At 45.8% G+C, this 26,710-nt stretch overlaps 1 protein-coding gene across 2 annotated transcripts in view; it reads left to right on the top strand.

Annotated features, from left to right (window-relative positions):
- The window catches only part of HECW1 (HECT, C2 and WW domain containing E3 ubiquitin protein ligase 1), a 318,946-nt gene that overhangs the window by 169,845 nt on the left and 122,391 nt on the right, over positions 1 to 26,710 (top strand). For both annotated transcript variants that reach the window (XM_070729542.1, XM_070729541.1), the window contains 2 exons: positions 2,342 to 2,472; positions 8,229 to 8,350. In XM_070729542.1, coding sequence (XP_070585643.1) covers positions 2,342 to 2,472; positions 8,229 to 8,350 — 253 coding nt within the window. The remainder of the gene's footprint in view (positions 1 to 2,341; positions 2,473 to 8,228; positions 8,351 to 26,710) is intronic.

Raw genomic sequence — 26,710 nt, 5'->3', positions numbered from 1 at the left:
GGTTGCCAGAGGTGTGTGTGTGTGGCTCACTTTTCCTGCTGCATGAAAAAGTTCCCAAAAAGGGCAAGAAAGTGGGGAGGGGGATGGAGGGTTGCAGAGAAATAATGGCTCCCCTCCCCAACCCAAAACTTTGGGGAAATAAAATGGGACACAGCCCCAGGGGTCAGGAGAGATCCCAGGCTGGCCTGGCAGGTAAAGGGAGAGTAACCTGTGGCTATGGCCACAGCTCCTCCTCCTCCTGCACCACCTTGCCTCTTTCCCTCACTGAGCGAAGTAAGCCATCTCGTTCTACCTGCTCATGCCGGAGAAGCTCAATCATCAAGAAAGGCAGCTCCTTGGCTAGCGGGCTGCGTGCCAAGGCTGCTCCTGAGGGGGGCATTGTCTTTCAGCCTTGCGCACGGATCCTGGGCTTCTGAGGCGGGCATCTGAACTGGGGGCAGTGCCGGCAGGGACCCCAGGAGGAACACCCGCTGCCAGGCAGCTGAGGCGAAGCGTGCAGCAGCAGCGGTCAGTGAAGCGCTCCAAGCAGAGGGCGCCAGCTCCGGAATTCCTGAGCTGAGGCAGCTTTGCTCGGAGCGCCTTTGCTGATCTCTGCGCCCTCCCAAAGTTGCCTCTGAAAGTGGGTGATTGGGGTGGGGGCTGATGGAGCCGAGCCCTGTCCCGCTGGATGATGGAAGCCACCCTGCGGGCTCCTCTCCCAGCTGGAAGCGTTGAGAGGACCCCCACCCACTTCTCCGAAGCTGCTGTCATACACCCCACTCATCCCTGGGGCCAAGCCGCCAGCCTCCAATCGAGGACTGCCAGGTGGCCTGAAGGACAGCCGCTGCCGCTGCCCGCCACCCAACATTCGGTGTATAAGACGCACTCATTTTTAACGCACCTTATTGAAGTAAAAAGGTGCATCTTATACACTGAAAAATATGGTAGTTTGTGTTCATGATAATATGGCATAGTAACTTGGCATTAACTATAGAAAGTTAGCACCCAACCCTCTCATAGAAGATTGAAATATTTTGAGAAATATTAAAAAGGAATAATATATTTCCCAATGAGAAATGGAGAATCGTATTTTCTTAGAGGGAGAAAGCCTTCCTTAGTAGCCCACAGAAGATGTCAGCACTTCAGAGATAAAGAGATAGATACCTGTATTCATAGGCAAAAATTCCCTGAAGCACGGTCTGAACAAAGGAAAAATGGGATTAGCCTTCACTCAAGATGTTAATTTAACCCAAATATGCCCACCTATTTTCTGGAGATCTTAAATTACCTCTTTTCTAAATGGTTTGATTCAGGGACAGGCTGCTCTTACTTGCCTACAGTGCGTTGCACGTTTATCATGCCAACTTGCATTCGCACACACTCACTATACTCGCATGCATATGTGCATGTCCACTCACACAATTTTGCTTCCACGGGTGTTTAACTATTTTAATTCCTCAATATGCTCTGGCAATCTGCCTGATTTGTATCTCTGGGTTGCAGGTATCACTGAGGAAAAGAAAGGTATTCAGACAGAATGGTTTAGCTTTCTATGACAGCTATGACTCATTGATCTTCAGTGTGTATTCCCCCATTTCTAATGTGATATTTAAGGCAGCTTTTTGTAAGCAAAGAAGCTTTCTGTATTTTTATACATGTGATCCTTGACTTATAAAGTTCATTTAGTGACCATTCAAAGTTACAATGGCATTGAAAAAAGTAACTTATGACTGTTTTTCACACTTAGCACCATTGCAGCATCCCCATGGTCATGAGAGAGCAGGCAAACTGAACTGCCCTTCAACATGTGATATCAAGTTGGCCGCACCTACCCAGTCATATGACCATCCAGCAATCACTAGGGCAGAGAAAGTACTTTTGGTTTTTAAATTGTATTACTTTGAGTGTTTACTGGAACAGAAAGGTATAAAACAAAGAGCCATAAAATCTATCCTGAAGTATTTTCCCCGTAGATAGGGGTTGTTCCTTCCAAAATGTTATTTTCTTTCTGAAATATGAAATGGAGCAAATTATTAGCAGTGTTGGCTTTATACTCAATTGACTGAAAAGCCTTGTTTGATAAAGTTAACTTGGCAATTAACAAGGCTTTTAAAATTATTTTATATTATTCTTTTTCATTGATTATGGTTTTATGCTTAGTTTGAATTCTATTCTTTTAATTGTATATTTTATGTTACTGCATATATTTGAACAAAAAGGCAATAATTTCACATCGGTTGAAATTCTCAATAGAGCTGAATTTTAAATGTTGACACACAGACACCTTGGAAAATTTCTTTTCCTAATTTCAGAGGGGCAGATGATCAATATATTTCAATTTCTTTCCTTTTCCAAAATCAAGATACCAAAATATACAGCGAACTATTGCTACAGACAGAGCAGAAGAGGACACTACTGTCAGCAATCGGGTGGAAAGACTCCCTTCTGGAGGAGGCAGTGATTCCGAAGTAGACTCTTCCCAGGCAAATACAGGTAAGGATTTTGTGTGGCCAAATGGTGTTCTTGATTTTTCATTAAAAAAACAATATTTCTAATTTAACATGTTTAATAAATAACATTTAAAAATAATTCCTCCATTTAAGAGGAGAAAGAACAAATTTGGGCAAAAGGAATCTTACATTCTAAGCAGTAGCTCTATCATTTCAAATGGAAAGTGAGAAAATTCCAAGGGAGGTCATCATCATTATGGAAATCATTTCTAAATAGAAATACATGTTCAAATAGTTCAATTGATGTTAGAAAATTAAAATGGTATTAGATTTTATATGTAATAAGTTTGTTTTTTGTTTTTTAAGATGTTAGTTCTATTGCAATGAATGTCTCATTTTCTGTACACAGTGGTTATAATGTTTGACATTAGAGAAGATGTAATACTTCCTCAAAGAGTATACTTATTATGTCTCTGCTTACCATGCAGCATATTGTATCTGTTTTTAATGCAAAAAACATGGATAATTTCTTGGGTATAATTTTTTTATTGTTTTTCACACCTTACAGAGATTCCAATTTACATACCTCAAATTAAAATATAATACAATACAATATCAAACACCAATTTCTTAATCAAATTAATCAAAATTTTCTAATTATTTATCCAATTATTTCTAGTATATATCATTCATCCTGTGCTACCTCCTTTCCAAATGCTATCATCCAGATTTTAGATAATGTTCTTTGCTTTCATTTATATTTAAAGTGCTATAGCTATCTAAATTTCTCTTGGCTATTTGCTGTTTTTCCTAACTATGCCATCGTGCTTCAGTCCTTTTCTAGCATTCTTAGAAAACACAGGCCTACTTTCATTTTTTTTTAAAAAAAATCCTCATTTTATCATCTGCCCTTAACAATAGAAAATATCCAAATTTACGTCTCTTTAAAAGCCCAGGAAGGAAAGAAAAAATAAATAAAAAAAGAATAAAAGAATAAAAGAGAAAAGGAAAGAAAAAGGAAGAGCAGAAAAGAATAAGAAAATGAAAAACAGTATTCATACCGTATCTTAATCCATACATAGGAGGAAGGGTTATTATTTCCTACTCAATTCATTTATTTCACTTCCTTCATTATATCAGTATGTCATTTCTACTTTAACAAATCAAAATAAATATAAATCATTATTACTCCATTATTTTATGCAAAAAGTATCCTCCATTTAAAAAAAGGAAAAAACCCTCAAAATATTAATATTCTTCCCTAATCTAGATATTTTCCACTGCCGTTCTTAGTGTGATAATCTTCCCTAATCTATGTGTCACTGTCATATCAGTGCAATAATCTTCCCTATTATAATTGTTTTCACTGCTGAATGCAGTGTCATAATCTTCCCAAATTTATATATTTCTCTAATATATATATTATCCCTAATTCTAAATGTCTTCCACTGTTGAACTCAGTGATAATATTCCCTAATCTATTGATTTTAACTCTTTGTTGTTTCATCTGTCTTTCCTTTATAATACCTAACATAATTAGTGCTAGTTATTATCCCATATTAATCCTACTCCTGTTATTGTAACTCTCCTCCCTTATCTTTTCCCCTTCTTCCCACTTTATTTATCACCATAAATCAAATAAGCAATTCATAATTCAATCAATCAGAGTAATAAAATAGAGAGAAAGAAAAGCAAAGAAGAAAATAGGAAAAAAAGGTCGTCCAAAGGTAATCATAATCATCATAATCATTACCAAATATCTCATCTATATTATGCGTAATAATCAAAGCTATTTTCAATTTTATAAGCCATTAAATTTTCTCCTCTTATATAATTCTTCCATTTTACACTTTATATCACTTGCTTGTATATTTGTATATATATATAGGCTCCCATAAAATTAAAATATTAAAAAATCCAATACATTAAGTATACTCAATTCTTTTTGTAATTTATAACTTTGTGAGAACAGAGAAAAGAGGGGAAAGGTGCTAATATATTTTAGTAACTTTTAAATATTCTTACACGTATTTTAATTTTAATTTTCTTAAAAACATTTAATTCTTAAAAGTATTTAATTTTAATTTATATTATTCAATGTAATTTCAGTGAGATCAGATGGTCCAAATGTAATTTCAATCAAGTCAATACAGTAGTCCCTCGCTATACCGCGCTTCACCTACTGCGGCTTCACTTCATCGCGGGTTTTCAAGAAATATTAATGAGAAAAATCATTCACACATCTTCGCTGGTTCGCGGGTTTCTGAGGAAGTTGATCGGCAGATTTAAACAGCTCGCCGAACTCGATCGACAGGTTTTTTTAAAAAAAAAATATCTAAAATTGTAAATACTGTATTTAAATACTGTATCTAAAATAAATACTGTGTGGGAAGGGTTTATAAACACTTAAAACAATGAAAACTTACCAAACAATTACAATATAAATACTTAAATAAGTACTATCAGTCGATAAATTCCCCATCGCGGATTTCACCTATCACGGCCGGGTCTGGAACGTAACACCAGCGATAGGTGAGGGACTACTGTAGTCCAATTAGATCAAATCTATTCAAATCAGTTTAATCCAGTTCAAGTAATTTCATCTTGAACATTATCTTCCTTCTATGAGTTTAGCTGATCAGTCTTCCCACGGCAAGAATACTATCTTTGAACCTATGACAAATGTAATTTCAGTCAAATCAATCAGTCCAATTAAATCGAATCAATTCAAATAAGTTAATTCAGTTCAAATAATTTCATCTTGAACATTGACTTCCTTAATGCATTGGCTAGTCATTCTTCTGTAGCATGCTGTATTTAAAACCAGTAGCAAACTGCTATATTTCCTCTGGCCACACGATGTCGCTAGGTGATCAATTCTCCAAGTCTTCTCTATGTGGCTGTTCTCAGAATAGCTTTAAATGAATCTTTTACTGTAGCTTCCTGTTTCATACTTCCTGTCTTACGATGTTCTTTGTTATAGAGGAAAGGGAAGATAAGGATTCCAAAACAAAAGTTAAAAAATTCAAATTCCAAAAGGAGAATTTCAAAGAGATCCAATTAGATAGTTGAAAATAATCCAAATGATGGGCAATTTCACTATTTTAAAAGCTTTCGCTGAAATCCCATGTTGCACAGTTAGCTGCCTTCTTCAATCTCAGGCCATTTTAACCTAGTCCAGCAACCAAGCGAGAAACAAAGCTCTAAAATCCCATTCAGGCATTCTCCGCTTACCATCATAGACAGAAAATCTCTGCTCCTTCTCTGCAAGTAAGTCTTTCCAGATGGAATCATTCGGCTATCCTCCTAGCTTGTATAGTCTCTGCAGCTATATCGGAACAGGCAATGGGACTTGGGGACATTTCCCAGGAGAGAGGGAAATATCCCGATGCTGCAGTCACGAGACCCTGCCCCCCAATCCTACATGGATAATTTCTTGTCTCTTTGGTATTTTTTATAAGCAAGCAAAGATTATATGCATGTGTGTGTCCAACAAACTAGAATTTCTATTTGAAAAAAAAGACTTCTGAAATTGGTAAATATTTTTCAATTCAAGAGGATATAGATAGATATCCATAGATATCTCATACAACAAACTCACGTTTGTTTTCAAGTGCATTGCCTTTTGCTAATATCTAATAATGGTTTGCAAATTTTAGTATTAATTAATCTAAGATCATTAATTTGATCTTTTGTATATTTAACCTTAATCCTATTTTTTCATTCTGCTTCTTGACGTTACTAGAATTTGCAGACCATTTCTTTTAAAAATATTTTTATTAATTTTCCACTTTTAAAAAAGAAAATGCAATAGTAAGTACAGAAGAAAATCAAAGAAAATTAAATTAATAGTAGTACAGTATATACAGATATTAGCATTATATTAGCATTAAAGTAAACTATATTTATATTATATTAAATATACACCAGACTATAATTTGTTTCAAGTATATCAATTAGTACATATATACTTAAATGATTTATCATGCAGGCTATATTGCACCCCGCCCCCCAAAATTGTAAAGTCTAGATTTTATTTATTACATACTTCAAAATATTTTAAAAAGTAAAAATAATAAACAATAACATTATTAAAACAACTAAAGCAAACTAAACTACTTTCTTTATCTTAACACATATTTTATCATTGTATATATTTTCCCAAGTAATCCTTTATGATTATGCGTTACTGCATTTTAATCACTGGGCACTATGTCTCCTATAATGAGATAGTTTAAATTTTGTTATTGGAGAAAACGTCTGAGAATATTGTAGGTCCACAGGTGGCACATGGAGCCATGTGAAAAGGGCACACAAGACTTTTGTATGTTTCAGCTCCAGCATGCATACATGCACTGCTAGTTGATTTTTGGCCTTTGGAAAGGCTGTTTTCTCCTCTGGATGCTTCATAGAAGCTTTCCTAAAGCTTCAAAAGCAAACCAAAAACCAAAAACCAATGGACAAACCGAAAGTTTGGAAAAACGCTCTCTCTGTTTGCCCATTTGAGCATTTTTTAAACCAGCAGCAGTGAGGAGTGGGAGTAGAGTTCTACCAGTATGAACCCACTGATTTTTTGGGTGTCACTGTGTGGAAAAAGCCTCCAGCTGTGCTTTGGATGAAATTTAAAGGTCATCAAGGGGAGACAAGAGGGCTTCTTCTGACACAGAGATGCCACAAAAAAAAGGGGCAAAAATCAGTGGGTTCATACCGATACGGCTCTACCTCCTCCCACCACATCAATATGAACCCATCACTGCCTACCAGGCTTCAGAAAGGCTTGTGCACATGCAAGGGAGCAGAGGGGTGCGCATGCATGGGAGGGAGGGAAGAGGTGTGGGCACGTACATGCATGCTAGCACACCCATATCCCCCCTTTTGGCATGTGACTCAAAAAAGGTTCATCATCAGTGTTATAGGTAGCACAAATGGATCATTCAAAAATCAAGGCAGAGTTCCTCTTGAGATACTCATTACCAAGGTCAAATCATTATACTTTGAACATTGTGCAAAGATATAGTTTTATGAATACATCTATAATGCTGGAAAGCACTGAAGGAAGGAGAATAAGGGAACAAGGAGCAAAGTAAATGCATTTAAGTGTACCTGAAATTGCTGCATTCTTGAAAGAAATATTGTCTTGAGAAAATATGTTTCTACACTTGGTCACTAAGAATTAATACTGACTTGGTGGCCTATGATGTGGAAAGACATAGCTCATACTAATAGCCCAGAATCGGACATGACTGAATGGATAACATCCTCATCATCCTCATCATGGAATATAGTATCTGCTGATCTTATTTTAAAACTGTATTTTAAAGATATAATTTCTAAGTATAGCAACAAATCTTTGGAATAAAAATTATTTTCATTTTACCCATATTGATATACTAAGTGTTCAAAAGAGTTTGTTGGAATAATAGAGCTTATTGGAAATATAAATTAGAGACTCAAGTCATGGTAACTTCCAAATATTTGTATACATTTTGTCCTGTTAATCTTCTAACAATTAATTAAATACTATTAACCTTTAACAGTGATTGCCAAATATTTTTTAAATAAAACTTTTACTGCATTGAAAATTATTTTAAAAGCTAAAGTTAGTATAGTAAGAAAAAACACAAGCCCTAACTATTGCAAAAGAGTGGTAAAAATAAATATTTTAAACAGTACATTGGAGTAGGACAGAAAGATTATGCATGATATCATTCAGAGAATAAGAGAGAGCAAAAGATACAAAGACTGGAATGATATAAATACCTTTTTGTTATAATTTATACATTTACCATTTTGTTTCAGAAATTAGGAGAGAAATATCTGTTTCACCAGTGAATTCTCAAAAAATCACTTTATTGCTGCAATCACCAGCTGTAAAGTTTATTACCAATTCTGAATTTTTCACAGTGCTGCATGCAAATTATGTAAGTACTTGATTCTCTGCTAAACAGGTTGGTGACTTTCTTTAGTGATATCTTCTAGGGAGTGTTTCATTTGTCACATGTATCATTTTTACTCAAGCAAATGATTTATGAAAGAGTAATGTCTCTTATATGTTCTATACAGTAATGGGCAGCCAAAACCTTTACTGCCACACTGTGGGTGTGGCTTATTTTGTGGGTGTGACTTGATGGTCATGTGACTGGGTAGGAGTGGCTTGCTGGCCATGTGACCAGGTGGGAGTGGCTTGAACAATCATCATCATTCAAGTGAACTGTTAAGTCTTCGACTTACAACCTCACTAGTGTTGCTCTCTGGGGTGACAATTTGCTTCGCGTTTCCCACACTCTCCTTCTGTGGTCGCCCCCTGCCTCAGACTGGGTAGCTAGCGAATGGGTGCAAATCAGCTGTTGAAAAAAGAGGGGGGAGGAAATGGGCCTCTTGCAACTCCAGCTGGTGCTGGTCTCCCTGCTGCTTTCTGAGGAGGAGGATGGAAGGGGGGATAGTCAGCTGGAGCTGGGCACTTAGCTTCATTGCCGCTGATGGAACTGTGTTCCACCCTTCCTGCCTGCTGCCCAATCCTGGTTCTATATATGTATTCATGACCATAGGAGATCTAAATTACACATGTACAAATGTTATCTAAATGAATTACTCAAACAAAAAATAAAGGGTCCAGAGGCAAGTCTAGGTACTCTTGAGATTTAACCGACAAAATAAGAAAGTCCATCCAAAAGAAGAAGATTCAATCCAAATTAAATAAGGAACAACTACTGGAAGAAATAAACCTTTACATGAACTTTTAGAGATAGGCAACTGGCAACATACCACTCAGAATAAAAAAACTCTAAAGAACAATGTCCCTGCTGTCTAGTGCAATCCAATCCAATGTTTTTTTCACTGAATCAGTCACAACAGAAAGTTGCTTTGCAGCAATCCAGAAAATAAAGCCTACAAACTTATTTTGTTTCAACACTGAGTATTTATTGTTTAATAACTATTCATCTGCAATGTTATCACCCTTTACTGTAGAATATGGTTGGTTATCTTTGACATTGATCCAAGATGAAGTCACAGTGTGTCATTAGCAGTTATAAAGCATAAGAATTTTTTTCTGGTTGTTGAACCATTGACAGTATATGACTTAGTCATCGATGTTAGCATATACTATACCTGTGATGGCAAACCTATGGCATATGTGCCACAGGTGGCGCACTGAGCCATAGCTGAGGGCATGCAAGGCATTGCTGTATGTCAGTTCCAGCATGCATATGTGCACTGGCCAGCTGATTTTCAGCCTTCCAGCCTGTTTTCACCCTCCCCAGGCTTCAGGAAAGCCTTTGGAGCCTGTGGATGGCAAAAAAACGGACCTAACCGGCCTACCAGAAGTCCGGAGGCTTCAGTAAGCCTTGCAAGCATGTGTAGGAGGAGATGCAGGGGGGTTGTGCACGCATACATGGAGAGGGAGGGCATTATATTATGGGCATGGACACGCACGGGCCCTTTTAGCATCTGAGCAAGAAAAAAAAGTGTTGCCATCACTGTACTATACAACATGCAACTTGTATTTGGAAGAGAAATAGCTTTATATAAGTATAGTTTTACACAGATATAATATGCTAATATAGTTCCCTGTAAAATATGGAAGAAAGTAATATTTCTCTATTACTTCACAAGAATCTCAAGATTTCAAATCCTAGATTATTTCTGTTATCTTTTAATAGATATCACACATGACACAAAGGCTTCTACAAAAATAGAAAAATGCATCACAATATGCATGTTTATTTTCCCCAAAATCTGCGACGTGAAAGAGAACAACATGGAATATTCAAGACTTATTCATGCCAGACTATTGTGGGGCCTAACAGCTAACTTCCCTAAATAAGTAATACTTACTAAGGGTTTTGGATTATGCTTTCCATAGCCTGTTATTATTAGTCAGATAGTGTGTTTTTTGTAATTGAGATATTTGAATTGATCTGATGTGATGAGTGTGATATTGATTAATATCAATAGCTTTTATCAATAGGGGTATATATATATTGTTATAAAACAACCTTTTTTTAACCTACAATCCACCAAAGAAGGTAAAATGACCAAACCCATCATCTTTGATTCAGATTCTACCTGTGTATTCAAGGTTAATGTCACAACCTTGAATTTGTATTAGAAGGATTAATTATAACCATTAATAAGTTGGAGCTACAATAATAAACAAGTATTTTATTTCCTTGAAGATCTTTTTAAAAATTATGAAATATGTCTGCATTATGTTTATAGAAGGCTATTAAAGGATTATTTAGTGCTAGTGGAATGACCACACCTAAATTAATGATCGCCAAATATATACAGTCCCAGATATCTACAAACCAAAATTTAAAAACAGGTAACCCATTTACTAAAATAACTTTGTATGACTATACCAGTTAACTAAAGTATTTTTTATAAGGTTACCTTGAAAACAAGGGGATTCTCCATTGCATCTGGAAGGAGAGTCCAACATGGGTTATTCTCTAGTCCTATTGGTAGAGACTGAGTTTAAAATTAGGCACCACCCCTTGCCTGCCCCCAATGAGCTCAGTTTTAAAAACTCAGTCCAAGTGAAAAGACGTATGAGTTTAAGCTAGTAAATAAATTAATTTGTAAATTGACTAACCTTTTTCCTTCTTGTTTTTTATTGTGTTTTTCAGATGCTGCAGAACATTGGGATGGGTCTCTGCCCTCCGCGGGCACCACCCCCGTCGAATTCCCCCCGCGAGACCTCTTCCCTCAGAGGGTACCGTCTCATCAAGGGGTGCCAGCCTTGGGTCACCGGCCTCCGTGGCCACACCCGGCTGTGAGCCGAAGGTGGGGGGGTCTGCAGCCTCTTCTTCCCCGGATGCCTACAGCAAGCTAGCAGCGAGGAATCAGCAAGGGAGGTTACCGCCTCCCATACTTTCCATATGTTAGGCGGCTGGCCGTGAGCCGCCGGGAACCGCCGCCGCCGAGCAGAACAATGCGTCAGGAGATCGACAGGGAGGTGATCGCCTCCCATATGTTCGGCGGCCGACCGTGAACCAACGGAAAGCCGCCGCCACCGAGCCGAGCGCCGTGGCAAGAAATTGGCAAGGGGGAGGTTACCGCCTACCATATGTTTGGCGGCCGGCCATGAGCTGCCGGAGACCACCGCCACTATTGTAACCACTAACGGCCACCACCTCAGCCCCAACAGACTAGGGCTTACAGGCAAAATGCCATATTGGGAAACGCCCTCGCACCGCGCCCGCCATTTTGGCAGTTGGCGGGAGGCCCGCCCCTCGCCCTCCCTTCTTCCCTTCTTGTCAGGGATGACGAAAGGGCGCAAAAAGAAGGCTGGAGGGGCGGAGAGATGCAAGCGCAGTCTCCGAGAGGCTCAGGGGCCATTTTGTGAGATCCTGATAGAAAGTGGAAGGCGATAGCCGTTTTTCTGTTCTCACTTGCAAATCACCTTCTTGACTGTGAGTACCATGGAGACAACTGTCGGTGGGGATCAGGCGGCTCCCCCTACCCCTGTTCCCAAGCCGAAAGACAAGGGGAAACCAAAAGCTAAATCATCACAGGGCTCATCTTCCTCAGCCCTCAAGGAGGCCGAGAGGCGAATTCAAGCCTTGAAGCAGAAGCTGGAGGCAGCCCTCCACACGGCTCCCCTGGCTAAAGCAGGACCACCCCTAAGTCTTGATCATCGTTCTGGGTCAACAACTCCAAGATTAGTTCCTGGGGAGGCAACAACAGAGAGAGATTGGTCCCCGGATCTCCAGATGTTTACCTCAGTTACCTCCTTCCACGAGCAGACCAAGTTCTGCAGATCAGGCGAGACCATTGTGGGGGGTTTTCCTCCAGCCCAGGGTGGCTCCAACTGCTACATTCACCCCTACAGCTACTGGACTCAGGGCTCAGCCTGACACCTGGCGAGATATGCCACCAGCCCTACAGGACGTGATTACGAATGCCTACTCACAGGGCATGGCAGCTGGGGTGCAACAGGGTACTCAACAACCACGTCAAGCACCAAACTGGGATCTCTGGTCTGCACCACCCCTTTCAAGTCTGGGGTCCATGACAGAGGAACCGGGCTTACTGGAAGACTGTGACAAAAAATATGACCTGTCAGATGATGAGACATCTCCAGAACAACCATTGGCGACAGGTCTATTCAAGCATTCATTGTTTAGAACCCTGCTGCATAAGGCAAAGTAGGCGGTGGACGTGACAGGTCCAATGAAACCCTCACAGACCACCGAAACAACCAGATCCACCACTCTGTTCAAGGAACCCAAGCCTGAAACAGACCACATTCCGGCATCAGAGATATTTGTGGAAAGCATAAAAAGACCGTGGCAACACCTAGCGGTGTCTCAAGGCCCATCAGTTGTAGAAAGGAAATTCTACACCTTTGACGATGAAGTCGAGGCCTTGCTTCAATTCCCCCCGATTGATCAACCGGTGGTTACCCTGGTATCCAACGCTCTGGTCCCCGCTGAGATGGTAGACAACCTGAAGCCAGAGGACAGGAAAGCTGAAGTCCTCCTGCGAAAGATACATCTGATGTCCAGCTGGGGGTTCCGCGCAGCGGCAGCTGCCTCATTCTTTAACAGGGCCTCCATAGTATGGATTGAGGACATGCTATCCCGTCTGGGACCGGAAGAAGGGAGACTGCGACAAGATCTTAGTAAGTTGTTGGCAGCTGCGGAGTTTTCGGCCGATGTCACCTTACACGCCGCCAAGTTCACGGGGAGAGGGATATCAACCACCATTTCATCGCATAGACTGCTGTGGCTGCGCAATTGGCAGGCAGACACAAAATTGAAGTGGCGCCTAGCCTCATCACCCTTTCAAGGTGCTCAGCTCTTTGGGGAGGTGTTGGATAAAGTCCTCATAGAGGACAAGGACAAATGCAAGATACTTCCCAAATCCTACAAGAGACAAGACCACCGGCAGAACCCCTACAACCAGTGTCAGTCCTTTCATTGGGATACTTCCCCAAGGTCAAGCCAATCATCAAGGCCCTTCTCTCAAGGCAACTTCAGCCAAAATGCATACAGGAACGACGGTGTGCCATTCCAAGACAGGACAGGAGGATACCAACAAGCTAGGCGCCCATTCAGAGGCTCCAGCCAGAAGGGCTTTAAACACTCCAAATGACTCAACCATGTCACAGGCTGTAGGAGGGAAGCTCTGTCTTTACAGTACCTCCTGGTGTGTGACATCATCAGACAGATGGGCGCTGGCCACAGTGGCCCAAGGACTGCGGTTGGAGTTCATCCAGCCCCCACCCAACCGCTTCCTTCATTGCCCAAGATCCCGGAACCCTATCAGAAGGATGGAATTACTCCAGGAAATATCACACCTCCTGGACATCCAAGCCATAGAACGCATTCCCAAACATGCGGAAGGCACGGGATTTTATTCTGTGGTGTTCATAGTTCCAAAGACATCGGGAGGATGCCGGTTAATCCTGAATGTAAAACAGCTGAATCAGTACATCCTTTACAGGAGATTCAGGATGCACTCCCTGCAGACAATCCTAGCGGCAATCCGCCCTCAGGACTTCCTTACCTCTCTAGACTTGAAGGAGGCTTACCTCCATGTACCAATCTTCCCACCACATCAGAGATTCCTAAAATTCTGTGTAGAAGGGACACACTATCAGTACAGGGCGATGCCGTTCGGCCTTTCATCGGCCCCTCGAACCTTCACCAAACTGTTGGATGTACTTACAGCAAGTTTTCATGCACAATCTATCCGTCTGATGGCATACTTGGACGATATAATAATTTTGTCCAAGTCTCAGATGCAGGTGCGGCAAGACCTTGCTCTTACAATGAAGGTTCTGGAGGAACACGGCTTTACTGTCAACATACCCAAGAGCCAACTGACCCCGTCTACAAAGCTTCTATACCTGGGGTCTGTAATAGACACGACAGCAAGTATAGTGTCACTCTCACCGGAAAGACAGAACAATATCATAACCCTGATATCTTCCCTTCAACGACAACGGAGAGTCTCCCTGGTCTTGTTGTCCAAGGTTCTGGGGACCTTAGTTTCCTGCATAGGGATTGTACCGCAGGTCAGACACCACATTTGAACTCTACAATGGTTTCTACTCCTGGCCCAAAAGGCAAAAATAAGCCACTTAAACAAACAAATCCGGTTACCACAGAGGTTCAAAGATTCCCTGGCCTGGTGGACGTCACCAGCCTTGCTACAAGGGTGCTCCTTCCAGACTCACGATCAGGTCATCCTGACTACAGACGCCAGCCTGTCGGGTTGGGGTGCTCATATCGGCCTTCAAGTTGCACAAGGCCTCTGGTCCAGGGAGGACCTCAACCCTGTGAACATCAACTTCCTCGAGCTCAGAGCAGTGTTCCTGGCGCTCCAACATTTCATGACACTTGTTCAGGGCAAGCACATATTAGTCCTAATGGACAATGTTGCGACAAAGGCTTACCTCAATCACCAAGGAGGCACGAGATCACCGCGCCTCATGCAGGAGGCCATGGCCCTCTTCAATTGGGCTGAGACCAACTTGGCCTCCTTGTCTGTGGAACACATCACTGGCATCACCAACATCCAAGCCGATTGGCTAAGCAGAACCACTTTGGACCCAACGGAGTGGAGACTGGATCCACAGTTGTTCCAGGAGATCACGTTGCGCTTCGGCACACCGCTGGTGGACCTGTTCGCATCTCATACCAATACACAGCTCCCCAGATTCTACTCCTGGTTTCCCTCGCCCACAGCAGAGAAGGTCAACAGCCTGAGGTCGAGTTGGCCACGCGGCCTTTTATATGCCTTTCCTCCAACAAATTTGATACAGAAAGTCATCAACAAGATACTACTGGAGGAGGCAGAAGTACTACTCGTAGCACCACACTGGCCATGCCGCCTGTGGTTCTCGGATCTGGTAGCCCTGTCGATCTCCCCTCCATGGAGGATTCCAGACAGGGAGATCTCCCTCAGCCAGGGGTCAGTTTGTCATCTGGACCCTCAGTGGTTCCAATTAGCCATTTGGCATTTGAGAGGAGCAGGCTGAGGGAACAACGACTACTTGATAAGATCATCTCCACGATGCAAGCAGCCCGCCGGCTATCCATGTCTAGAATATATCAGACAACGTGGTCAGCCTTCTGCAAATTCTGCAACGACAAAAAGATGAGCACGGAAACAACTCCAGTGATTATGGTACTGGAATTCTTGCAAGCGGGTCTCGAGAGGGGACTGGCCCCAAACACCCTTAAGAGACAGGTGGTGGCACCGGCAACTGTTATTCAACTAGAGAACTATCGGTCTTTGGCATTCTATCCTTGGATACAAGATTTCCTCAGGGGTACTATGAACAAGCACCCTCCGCCACTTCATAGATTTCCGACTTGGGACCTATCACTAGTACTGAAGGCACTAGCGGGTCCTCCCTTTGAACCCTTGAGGACGATTCCCATTAGATTTCTTTCTATCAAGACGGTGTTTCTAGTAGCTATAACATCAGCTAGACGAGTTTCGGACTTGTCAGCACTGTCTACCTGTCCAGACCTTTGTATTTTCTATCCGGACAGACTTGTTCTACGTTTAGATCCGACCTTTATTCCTAAGGACAATTCGATATTTCACAGGAAGTAAGAACTGATATTACCTGACTTTTGTTTGCACAGGACTCACCCCGCAGAACTCAGGTGGCACAAACTGGACGTAAGACGAGCGGTTAAAATATACATTAGAAGGACAGAGTCCTTTAGGAAATCAGAGACGCTATTTATCTCTTTTTCGCAACCAAAAATGGGACTCGGTGTGTCTCCTAGGTCAATCAGTCGCTGGATCTGGGACTGCATCTATGAGGCATATAGGGCAAGAACTCAGACTCCTCCCCAGGGAGTCACCGCACACTCTACCCGCAGTGCAGCCACATCGGCAGCTTGGAGGACACAAGCCTCAATCGATGATATATGCCGGGCTGCGACTTGGACTGCACCCTCTACGTTCATCAGACACTATAGACTAGACTCTTATGCTTCAGCAGAGGCATCTTTTGGGAGAAGGGTTCTACAGAGAGCGAGTTCCTCTCCAGCTACCCTGGAGCAACAATCTCCCACCCATGGAACCTGAACTTGGGTATATCCCATGTTGGACTCTCCTTCCAAATGCAATGGAGAAGAACCGTTGTACCTACCTGAACGGTCTTCTCAGTGCACTGGAAGGAGAGTCCAAACCCACCCAGCATTAGATTGTTTCCAGGGAAGCTGGGTTCGGAAATTATAGTTACTGTAATTTATGTGTTGGTTCAATAAAATTGTGTTGGATTATAATACCTTCATTTTTAAAACTGAGCTCATTGGGGGCAGGAAAGGGGCGGTGCCCTAACAATATGTTAATTTTAAACTCAGTCTCTACCAATAGGACTAGTGAATAACCCATATTGGACTCTCCTTCCAGTGCACTGAGAAGACCGTTCAGGTAGGTACAACAGTTCTTTTATTACCTATAGATGGGTCTTGTGTCATTGTGTGTGTGTGTGTGTATGTATGTATGACCCATACATGGATGCATACATACATACGTACGTGTGTGTGTGTGTGTGTGTATTACTAGAGCAATATATATATATTAGTAGACACAAGACCCATACATATATATACCATATTTTCTGGAGTATTAGATGTACCGAAGTATTGCTGCTATTAAGAACTGCTGATTGATTACTTTTTCCTATGTTTCCTATTACTATTGTTATTTCTTATTGTTTATTGTTTTTGTTTTTTAATAGTTTTTAACTGGTTTTAGCTAATTTATTGGGGGGTCTTTTTAATTGATGGATGCATATGATTATTGCAGTGTTTCCCAACCTTTTTTGAGCCGCGGCACATTATTCATATTTTCAAAATCCTGGGGAACATTGAAAGGGGGGGGGCGGGCTAAAGAAAAGTTTGGACAAAAAAACCCTCTCTCTTCCTCCCTTTCGCTCTATTTCTCCCTCTTTCTCTCTTTTCCTTCCTTCCCTTCTTTCTCTCTCTCCATCCGACTTTCTTTCTTCCTCTCTTTTTTGCTCTCTTTCTCTCTCTCTCCCTCCTTCCCTTCCTCTGTCTTTCTCTCTCCCTTGCTCTCTCTCTCTGTCTCTCTTGCTATCTCTTTCTTGCTTTTTTCTCTCTCTCTTTCACTGTCTTGCTATATGTCTCTTTCTTTCTCTTTGCCTCTCTTGCTATCTCTCTTTCCTTCTCTTTCTCTCTCTCTCTGCCTCTCTTGCTAAGTCTCTCTTTTTCTCTTGCTATGTCTCTCTTTCTTTTTCTCTCTCTCTGCCTCTCTTGCTATGTCTCTCTTTCTTTCTCTCTCTCTTTCTCTGCCTCTCTTGCTGTCTCTCTTTCTTTTTCTCTCTCTCTGCCTCTCTTGCTATGTCTCTCTTTCTCTCTCTCTCTGCCTCTCTTATATGTCTCTCTTTCTTTCTCTTTCTCTCTCTCTGCCTCTCTTGCTAAGTCTCTCTTTTTCTCTTGCTATGTCTCTCTTTCTTTTTCTCTCTCTCTGCCTCTCTTGCTATGTCTCTTTCTCTCTCTTTCTCTGCCTCTCTTGCTGTCTCTCTTTCTTGCTCTGTCTCTCTTTCTCTGCCTCTCTTGCTATGTCTCTCTTTCTCTCTCTCTCTGCCTCTCTTATATGTCTCTCTTTCTTTCTCTTTGTCTCTCTCTCTGCCTCTCTTGCTAAGTCTCTCTTTTTCTCTTGCTATGTCTCTCTTTATTTTTCTCTCTCTCTGCCTCTCTTGCTATGTCTCTCTTTCTCTGCCTCTCTTGCTGTCTCTCTTTCTCTGCCTCTCTTGCTATGTCCCTCTTTCTCTCTCTCTCTCTTGCTATGTCTCTCTTTCTCTCTCTCTCTGTCTCTCTTGCTATGTCTCTCTTTCTTTCTCTTTCTCTTTCTCTCTCTGCCTCTCTTGCTATGTCTCTCTTTCTTTCTCTTTCTCTTTCTCTCTCTGCCTCTCTTGCTAAGTCTCTCTTTTTCTCTTGCTATGTCTCTCTTTCTTTTTCTCTCTCTCTGCCTCTCTTGCTATGTCTCTCTTTTTCTCTCTCTCTGCCTCTCTTGCTATGTCTCTCTTTCTCTCTCTCTTTCTCTGCCTCTCTTGCTGTCTCTCTTTCTTGCTATGTCTCTCTTTCTCTCTCTCTCTGCCTCTCTTATATGTCTCTCTTTCTTTCTTTCTCTCTCTCTCTCAATTGACCGCCACGTCAGGGCTCCCGCTTGCAGTCAGCTGAGAGAGAGAGAGAGCGCTCCCTCTCGCCGCCGCCTGGAGCTCCCTCTCGCCACAGCCATCTCCCTGCGACTGCCTGCGGCCGCTGCAGCCCCCCCTCCCACCGGGCCACAAAGGACATTTGCCGCCGACGCCAGTGAAGCTTCAGCTGGGCGGGGCGCTGCCGGTACTTCCCTCCTGGGGCTCCCGCTCGCAGCTGTCCCCCGGCTTCTGCTCGATGCCGTGGTTTTCGGCGCTGTCCTGCTGTGCCCCAAAGAAGGAAGGCGGGAAAAAGGCGAGAAGAATGGAGCTCTCCTCCTTCCTGCCTTCCGTCTTTGGGGCCCAGCAGGACAGCGCCGAAAACCGTGGCATCGAGCAGGAGCCAGGGGACAGCTGCGAGCGGGAGCTCAGTGCAAGGAGCCGCTGACTGCGGGCCCCAATTTGCCCGGGGCCCGGTAGCGCGCTCCCTGTAGTACCCGTCTATCGGCGGCCCTGGCTTTGCGCCATGAAGAGAAAACGGCAGCAGGGAAAAGTCGGCCGTTTTCTCTTCATAGCGCAAAGCCACACAGTCCCGGACTCTCGGATTCCTCACCCCAAGGCAGGAGGCGGTGGCGGAGAAGAGTGGGCGGATCGGGCAGGCAATGGGGCAGGACGGAGAAGCCAGGGGCGCGTTTGGCCGGAGGCACCGTGGGGAGCAGGGGCAGGGTGGTGCGGCAGTAGGAGTAAAGGGAGCCGCGGCTGCCCCTGCCTCCCCACGGTGCCTCCGGCCAAACGTGCCCCTGGCTTCTCCGCCCTGCCCCATTGCCCGCCCGATCCGCCCACTCTCCTCCGCCGCCTCTCGCCGCGGCACACCTGACAGTGTCTCGCGGCACACCACTGTGCCGCGGCACAGCGGTTGGGAAACGCTGGATTATTGGAATGAATGGGGCTATATGCATTGGGTGGATGATTATGGCATGAATGGGGGTGGGTGGAATGGATATGGAGGGTGGGACTACGGTATGAGTGAGATAAATGGAAATAGTATGAATGATATACAGTGATACTTCATCTTACGAACTTAATTGGTTCCGGGACGAGGTTTGTAAGGTGAAAAGTTCGTAAGATGAAACAATGTTTCCCATAGGAATCAATGGAAAAGCCAATAATGCGTGCAAGTGGAAAACTCACCCCTTTTGCCTCATTACTGCTGGCATTCAGATCGTTCGGGGGTGGGTAGAGGAGGGGGGAGACGGGGGAGGAGAGAGACAGTGCAGGCTGCCCAGAGGGAGACTCGTGGGTGGATTGGGTAGACAGTTACTGTCCGGCTGCAATGACTCGAAGGGAAGGGAGGGAAAAGGTTGGAGAAGCCCTTGCCGGATTCGCGCTGCGCCGCCACCTTCAATTGACAGTATGAAAACCTTGTGGCTGCTGGATGCTATAACTGAAGACCAGGGGATACAGAGATACCTCTCAAATAACAGCAGAGGTACTGGTAGACATTTGGGGCGACCCATGAGAGACCGGGGGTGTCGTGGAGGTGAGAAAGCTGATAACAACGACAGTGGCAAAGAGAAAACCTGGGACGACAGAGGACAGAGTTTATACTCAGGACTGTTTGTCCTACTAATAACATCATACATCCCTCAGACTCACCTTTTTAGACTGGATGATATCTATATGAACTTGGCTTAATTGATTAATTAACTGACCAGTTGAAATATCTTCTACCTATATATTTATTTTTATTACTTATATTTATCTATATTTTTAATAATTAATATTTTAATAATATGAACTATTAGTTTTATATTAACTCTTTTTAATTAAATTATTGTGGGGATTTTTAAGTGGATGGGAGGATGGTAGTGATGGCATGAATGAATGGGACTATTTTAGTAATTATTGGAATGAATGGAATACTGTGAATGAAAATGAATGGGAGGGGAGTGATAGATGGAATGGAGTGGGTGAGAGGGATTATAATATGTATGGAATGAATGAATATGACATGAATGGAATTTTTGGCACACCTGACGCTGGAGGGGCAGGAGGGGAGGGGACACTTATCTCTGGGGTGGCAGAGGGTCAAAATATCCCAGTCTTGCTGGGGAGAGGCAGGTATGGCGGAAGCCATGGAGCTAGCCGTTCCAGGGGAAGGAGGAATCGCTGCTTAGTAGCGATCCCTTCTTCAGGCTCCATGAGCTTAACTCAAAGCACTGGTGATGAGTGTAATTCTGGCCCTGGGCTCAAGTTGTTGCTACTCAATGCCAGGTCGGTGGTAAATAAAGCTCTCCTCATCCGGGATCTGATCCTGGATGAGGAGGCCGACCTGGCTTGTGTGACCGAAACCTGGCTGGGCCCAGAGGGAGGAGTTCCTCTCTCTGAAATTTGCCCAGCTGGGTTTCGGGTATGGCACCAACCTCGACCCCAGGGAAGGGGGGGAGGAGTGGCTATTGTAGCCAGGGAGAGTCTTGGCCTGCGTAGGCTCATTGCTCCAGAGGTTGCGGGTTGCGAGTCCCTCCTGGTGAAGTTGGACTTAGGGGTTCAGGTGGGCTTGTTACTCACGTACCTGCCTCCCAGCTGCGTGTCAACAGCCCTGCCTGTGCTGCTCGAGGAGGTGGCCGGGCTGGCGGTGGAGTTCCCCGGACTTATCGTCCTGGGGGACTTCAATCTGCCGTCGCTCGGCGGTTCCTCTGGACTGGCACAGGAGTTCATGGCCACCATGACAGCCATGGACCTGACTCAAGTAGTTCAGGGTCCGACTCACGAGGGTGGGCACGCACCCGATATGATATTCCTCTCTGAGCAACTGAGTAATGATCTGAGATTAAGGGGCTTAGAAGTGCTGCCTTTGTCGTGGTCAGATCATTTCCTACTGCGGCTTAACTTCCTGGCTCCAATCCTTCCCCGCAGGGAGGCGGAACCAATTAGGAGGTTCCGCCCCAGACGCCTGATGGATCCAGAAGGCTTCCAGATGGCGCTTGGGGTTATTCCAGATACACTTGTCCACAGTTCGGCAGAGTCTCTTGCTGAGGCCTGGAACAAGGCTGCAGGGGAGGCTCTTGACCGGATTGCGCCGTTGCGACCTCTCCGCGGCACTAGACCCCGTAGAGCTCCATGGTTCAACGAGGAGCTCCGGGTGTTGAAGCGCCAGAAGAGACGTCTGGAGAAGCGATGGAGGAAGAGTAAGTCCGAATCCGATCGAACACTTGTAAGAGCTCATATTAAGACTTACAAAGTGGCGCTCAAGGCGGCAAGATGCGCGTATCATGCCGCCTTGATTGCATCAGCGGAATCCCGCCCGGCCGCTCTGTTTAGGGTAACCCGCTCCCTTCTTAATCAGAGGGGAGTTGGGGAGCCCTTGCAGAGTAGTGCCGAGGATTTTAACACGTTTTTCGCTGATAAAATCGCTCGGATCCGGGCCGACCTCGACTCCAATTGTGAAACAGAGTCGACTGACAATGAGTCAGTCGAGGTGACTGGGGCTAAACGTCTTTGTCCATCTGTCTGGGGGGAGTTTGACTTGGTGACACCTGATGAAGTGGACAAGGCCATTGGAGCTGTGAGTTCCGCCACCTGTTTACTGGATCCGTGTCCCTCTTGGCTGGTTTCGGCCAGTCGAGGGGTGACACGGAGCTGGGTCCAGGAGATTGTCAACGCCTCCTTGGGGAGGGGGTCCTTTCCGCCACTTTATAAGGAGGCGGTTGTGCGCCCCCTCCTCAAGAAGCCTTCCCTGGACCCAGCCGTGCTTAATAACTACCGTCCAGTCTCCAACCTTCCCTTCATGGGGAAGGTTGTCGAGAAGGTGGTGGCACTTCAACTCCAGCGGTCCTTGGATGAAGCCGATTATCTAGGTCCTCAGCAGTCTGGATTCAGGCCCGGCTACAGCACGGAAACTGCTTTGGTCGCGTTGATGGATGATCTCTGGCGGGCCCGGGACAGGGGCTTGTCCTCTGTCCTGGTGCTCCTTGACTTCTCAGCGGCTTTCGATACCATCGACCATGGTATCCTTCTGCACCGGCTGGAGGGGTTGGGAGTGGGAGGCACTGTTCTTCAGTGGTTCTCCTCCTACCTCTCCGGTCGGTCGCAGTCGGTGTTAGTGGGGGGTCAGAGGTCGACCCCGAGGTTTCTCCCTTGTGGGGTGCCCCAGGGGTCGGTCCTCTCCCCCCTGCTATTTAATATCTACATGAAACCGCTGGGTGAGATCATCCAAGGGCATGGGGTGAGGTATCATCAATATGCCGATGATACCCAGTTGTACATCTCCACCCCATGTCCAGTCAACGAAGCAGTGGAAGTGATGTGCCGGTGCCTGGAGGCTGTTGGGGCCTGGATGGGTGTCAACAAACTCAAACTCAACCCAGACAAGACGGAGTGGCTGTGGGTCTTGCCTCCCAAGGACAATTCTATCTGTCCGTCCATTACCCTGGGGGGGGAATTATTGACCCCCTCAGAGAGGGTCCGCAACTTGGGCGTCCTCCTCGATCCACAGCTCACATTAGAAAAACACCTTTCAGCTGTGGCGAGGGGGGCGTTTGCCCAGGTTCGCCTGGTGCGCCAGTTGCGGCCCTATTTGGACCGGGAGTCATTGCTCACAGTCACTCATGCCCTCATCACCTCGAGGCTCGACTACTGTAACGCTCTCTACATGGGGCTACCTTTGAAAAGTGTTCGGAAACTTCAGACCGTGCAGAATGCAGCTGCGAGAGCAATTATGGGCTTCTCCAAGTATGCCCATATCACTCCAACACTCCGCAGTCTGCATTGGCTGCCGATCAGTTTCCGGTCACAATTCAAAGTGTTGGTTATGACCTATAAAGCCCTTCATGGCACCGGACCAGAATATCTTCGGGACCGCCTCCTGCCGCACGAATCCCAGCGACCGGTTAGGTCCCACAGAGTTGGCCTTCTCCGGGTCCCGTCGACTAAACAATGTCGTCTGGCGGGACCCAGGGGAAGAGCCTTCTCTGTGGGGGCCCCGACCCTCTGGAACCAGCTCCCCCCTGAGATTAGGATTGCCCCCACCCTCCCTGCCTTTCGTAAACTCCTTAAGACCCACCTTTGCCGTCAGGCATGGGGGAACTAAAACACCTCCCCCTTGCCCATGTTGTTTTGTTGATTGATTGACTGTGTGCCTGTTTTTTATATATACTGTTTTGTTTTTGTTTTTTTTATGAGATTATTAATTTCAATTGGAATCTGGATGGGTGGGCATTGGATTTGGTATTGTGTACTGTACTGTTTTTTTATTATTGTTGTGAGCCGCCCCGAGTTTGCGGAGAGGGGCGGCATATAAATCCAATAAACCTAAACCTAAACCTTCAACTTCAAGCAGAAACCTCTCTCTCTCTCTCTCCTTCCTCCCTCCTCCTCCTCTTCCTCCTCCTCCCGTATTCCTCCTCCCTCCCAGCCACATTCGCCTTCCTCCACCACCAGCGGCATCCAGCTCCTCCTCTTCTCGCTTTACAAGATGACACCTGGGCGGCGGCACGGAGGCTGGAGGCGGCGTGTGTGTGTGGAAGAGGTCCGCAGGAGAACTGGGGGGAGCTGCGGTGCCTAGACACCTGCCTGCAGCAAAGGCACCCTGCGACCACCACCTTTGCCCCCAGAGGAAAGACCCCAGCCCACGCCTGCTGCTTGCTCTCCTGGGGGCCCCCACAAAGATCACCTTCTGGAGCTTACCAGCCAGGTCCCTTCCATGGGGCGGTGGCCGTGGCTCCCCCCAGTTCTCCCACGGACCTCTTCCACACACCTCCGCCACCCCCAGCCTCCACGCCGCCACCCAGCTGTCATTTTGTAGAGAAGCGAGAAGAGGAGGAGGAGCTGGATGCTGGTGGTGGTGGAGGAAGGCGAATGCGGCCTGGAGGCTGGGAGGGAGGCGGAATACGGGAGGAGGAGGGAGGCAGCCTCCACGCTTTTCTTTCGGAGGAGCTAATTGGCCAAAGACATTCCCAACCCAGCGGCGCTTTTACATTGATCCCTTTCTCTGGCCACTTAGCTCCTCCGCTGAAAGAAAAGCGTGGAGGCTGCCTCCCTCCTCCTCCCGTATTCCGCCTCCCTCCCAGCCTCCGGGCCGCATTCGTCTTCCTCCCGCCCGCAGCCGACTGACCGTGAGCTCCTTCCCGAGCTCGGAGAGCTCGCTGGGCATGAAAACTCGCGAACGCAACAAGAGCGAAAGCCAGTGCTGCGACAACGACCAGGCGGCGCTCCAGAGCCTCTGCGGCATGTTAAAGACTGCCTCCTGCCTGCCCCCACTCTTCTGCCGGCCACGGGCGATAATTGGGACAGAGGGGCGGGGTTAAGCCTCCTTCGGTGGTTGGGGAGCTATGCGGCTTTGCCTTTTGGCTGGGAGGGCAGGTGAAGCGCCGGACCTCCTGCCTTTCCCTCCCCCCAGCCAAAACCCCAAATGTCTCTGCTGTAGCAGCTGCTGCAAGAGGCTTCCCCGCCCTTCGCCCGTGGCCGGCAGAAGAGCGCTCTTGCCCGGCGGGAGGTGAAGAGTGCTTTGCCCGCTGGGAAGCCCCGCTGCCCGGCTGTCACCTTTTAAAACAGCCGGGGGGCTTCCCAGCAGCCTCCCGAATGCCGAACCCGGAAGTTCGGGTTTGGCGTTCGTAAGACGAAAAAAGTTCGTAAGAAGTCCAGAAAATTTTTCTGAACCCCGGGTTCGTATATCGGGTTGTTCGTAAGACGAGGGGTTCGTATCTTGAGGTACCACTGTCTTTGGCCAACCTGATGCTGGAAAGGCAGGAGGGCGGGCACCGATCTCTGGGGTGGCAGAGGGTTGGAATATCCAGGTGTTGCTGCGGAGAGGCAGATATGGTGGGAGCCACGGAGTTCGCTGTTCCAGGGGAATGAGGGATCGCTGTTTAATAATGATACCTTGTTCTGGCTCCGTGAGCTCAACCCTGGGCACTGGTGATGAGTGTAATTCTGGCCCTGGGCTCAGGTTGCTGCTACTCAATGCCAGGTCGGTGGTAAATAAAGCTCTCCTCATCCGGGATTTGATCCTGGATGAGGAGGGCGACCTGGCATATGTAACTGAAACCTGGCTGGGCTTGAAGGGAGGAGTTCTTCTCTCTGAAATTTGTCCAGCTGGGTTTCAGATATGGCATCAAGCTCGACCCCAGGGAAGGGGAGGGGAGTGGCTATTATAGCCAGGGAGAACCTTTGCCTATGTAGACTCGTTGCTCCAGAGATTACAGGTTGCGAGTCCCTCTTGATGAAGTTGGACTTAGGGGATCAGGTGGGCTTATTTCTCATGTACCTGCCTCCCAGCTACGTGTCAAAAGCCCTGCCTGTGCTACTCGAGGAGGTAGCCGGGTTGGCGGTGGAGTTCCCCAGACTTACTGTCTTGGGGGACTTTAACCTGCCATCACTCGGCAAAACCTCTGGATTGGCACAGGAGTTCATGGCCACCATGACAGCCATGGACCTGACTCAAGTAATACAGGGTTTGACTCACGAGGGGGGACACGCACCCGACATGTTATTCCTCTCTGAGCAATTGAGTAATGGTCTGAGACTAAGGGGCTTAGAAGCATTACCTTTGTCATGGTCAGACCATTTTCTACTATGGCTTGACTTCCTGGCTCCAATCCTTCCCCGCAGGGAGGCGGAACCAATTAAGTTGTTCAGCCCCAGATGCCTGATGGACCCAGAGGGCTTCCAGAAGGCGCTTGGGGTTATTCCAGATACACTCATCCACAATTCAGTGGAGTCCCTTGCTGAGGCCTGGAACAAGGCTGCAGCAAGGGCTCTTGACCGGATTGTGCCGTTGCGACCTCTCCGCGGCACTAGATCCCGTAGAGCTCCATGGTTCAACGAGGAGCTCCGGGAGTTGAAACGCCAGAAGAGACGTCTAGAGAAGCAATGGAGGAAGAGTAAGTCTGAATCCGACCGAACACTTGTAAGAGCTTTTATTAAGACTTACAAAGTGATGCTCAAGGCGGCAAGATGCGCATATCATGCCGCCTTGATTGCATCAGTGGAATCCCGCCCGGCCACTCTGTTTAGGATGACCCACTCCCTTCTTAACCAGGAGGGAGTTGGGGAGCCCTTACAGAGTAGTGCCGACACATTAACACATTTTTCGGTGATAAAATCGCTCGGATCTGGGCGGACATCGACTCCAATTGGAAAACAGAGT

This window comes from Erythrolamprus reginae, chromosome Z, assembly GCF_031021105.1.
Source record: "Erythrolamprus reginae isolate rEryReg1 chromosome Z, rEryReg1.hap1, whole genome shotgun sequence".
NCBI classification, from domain to species: Eukaryota; Metazoa; Chordata; class Lepidosauria; order Squamata; family Dipsadidae; genus Erythrolamprus; species Erythrolamprus reginae.
The sequence above is the reverse complement of the archived record's forward strand: the minus strand, read 5'-3'. Positions and strand labels throughout refer to the sequence as shown.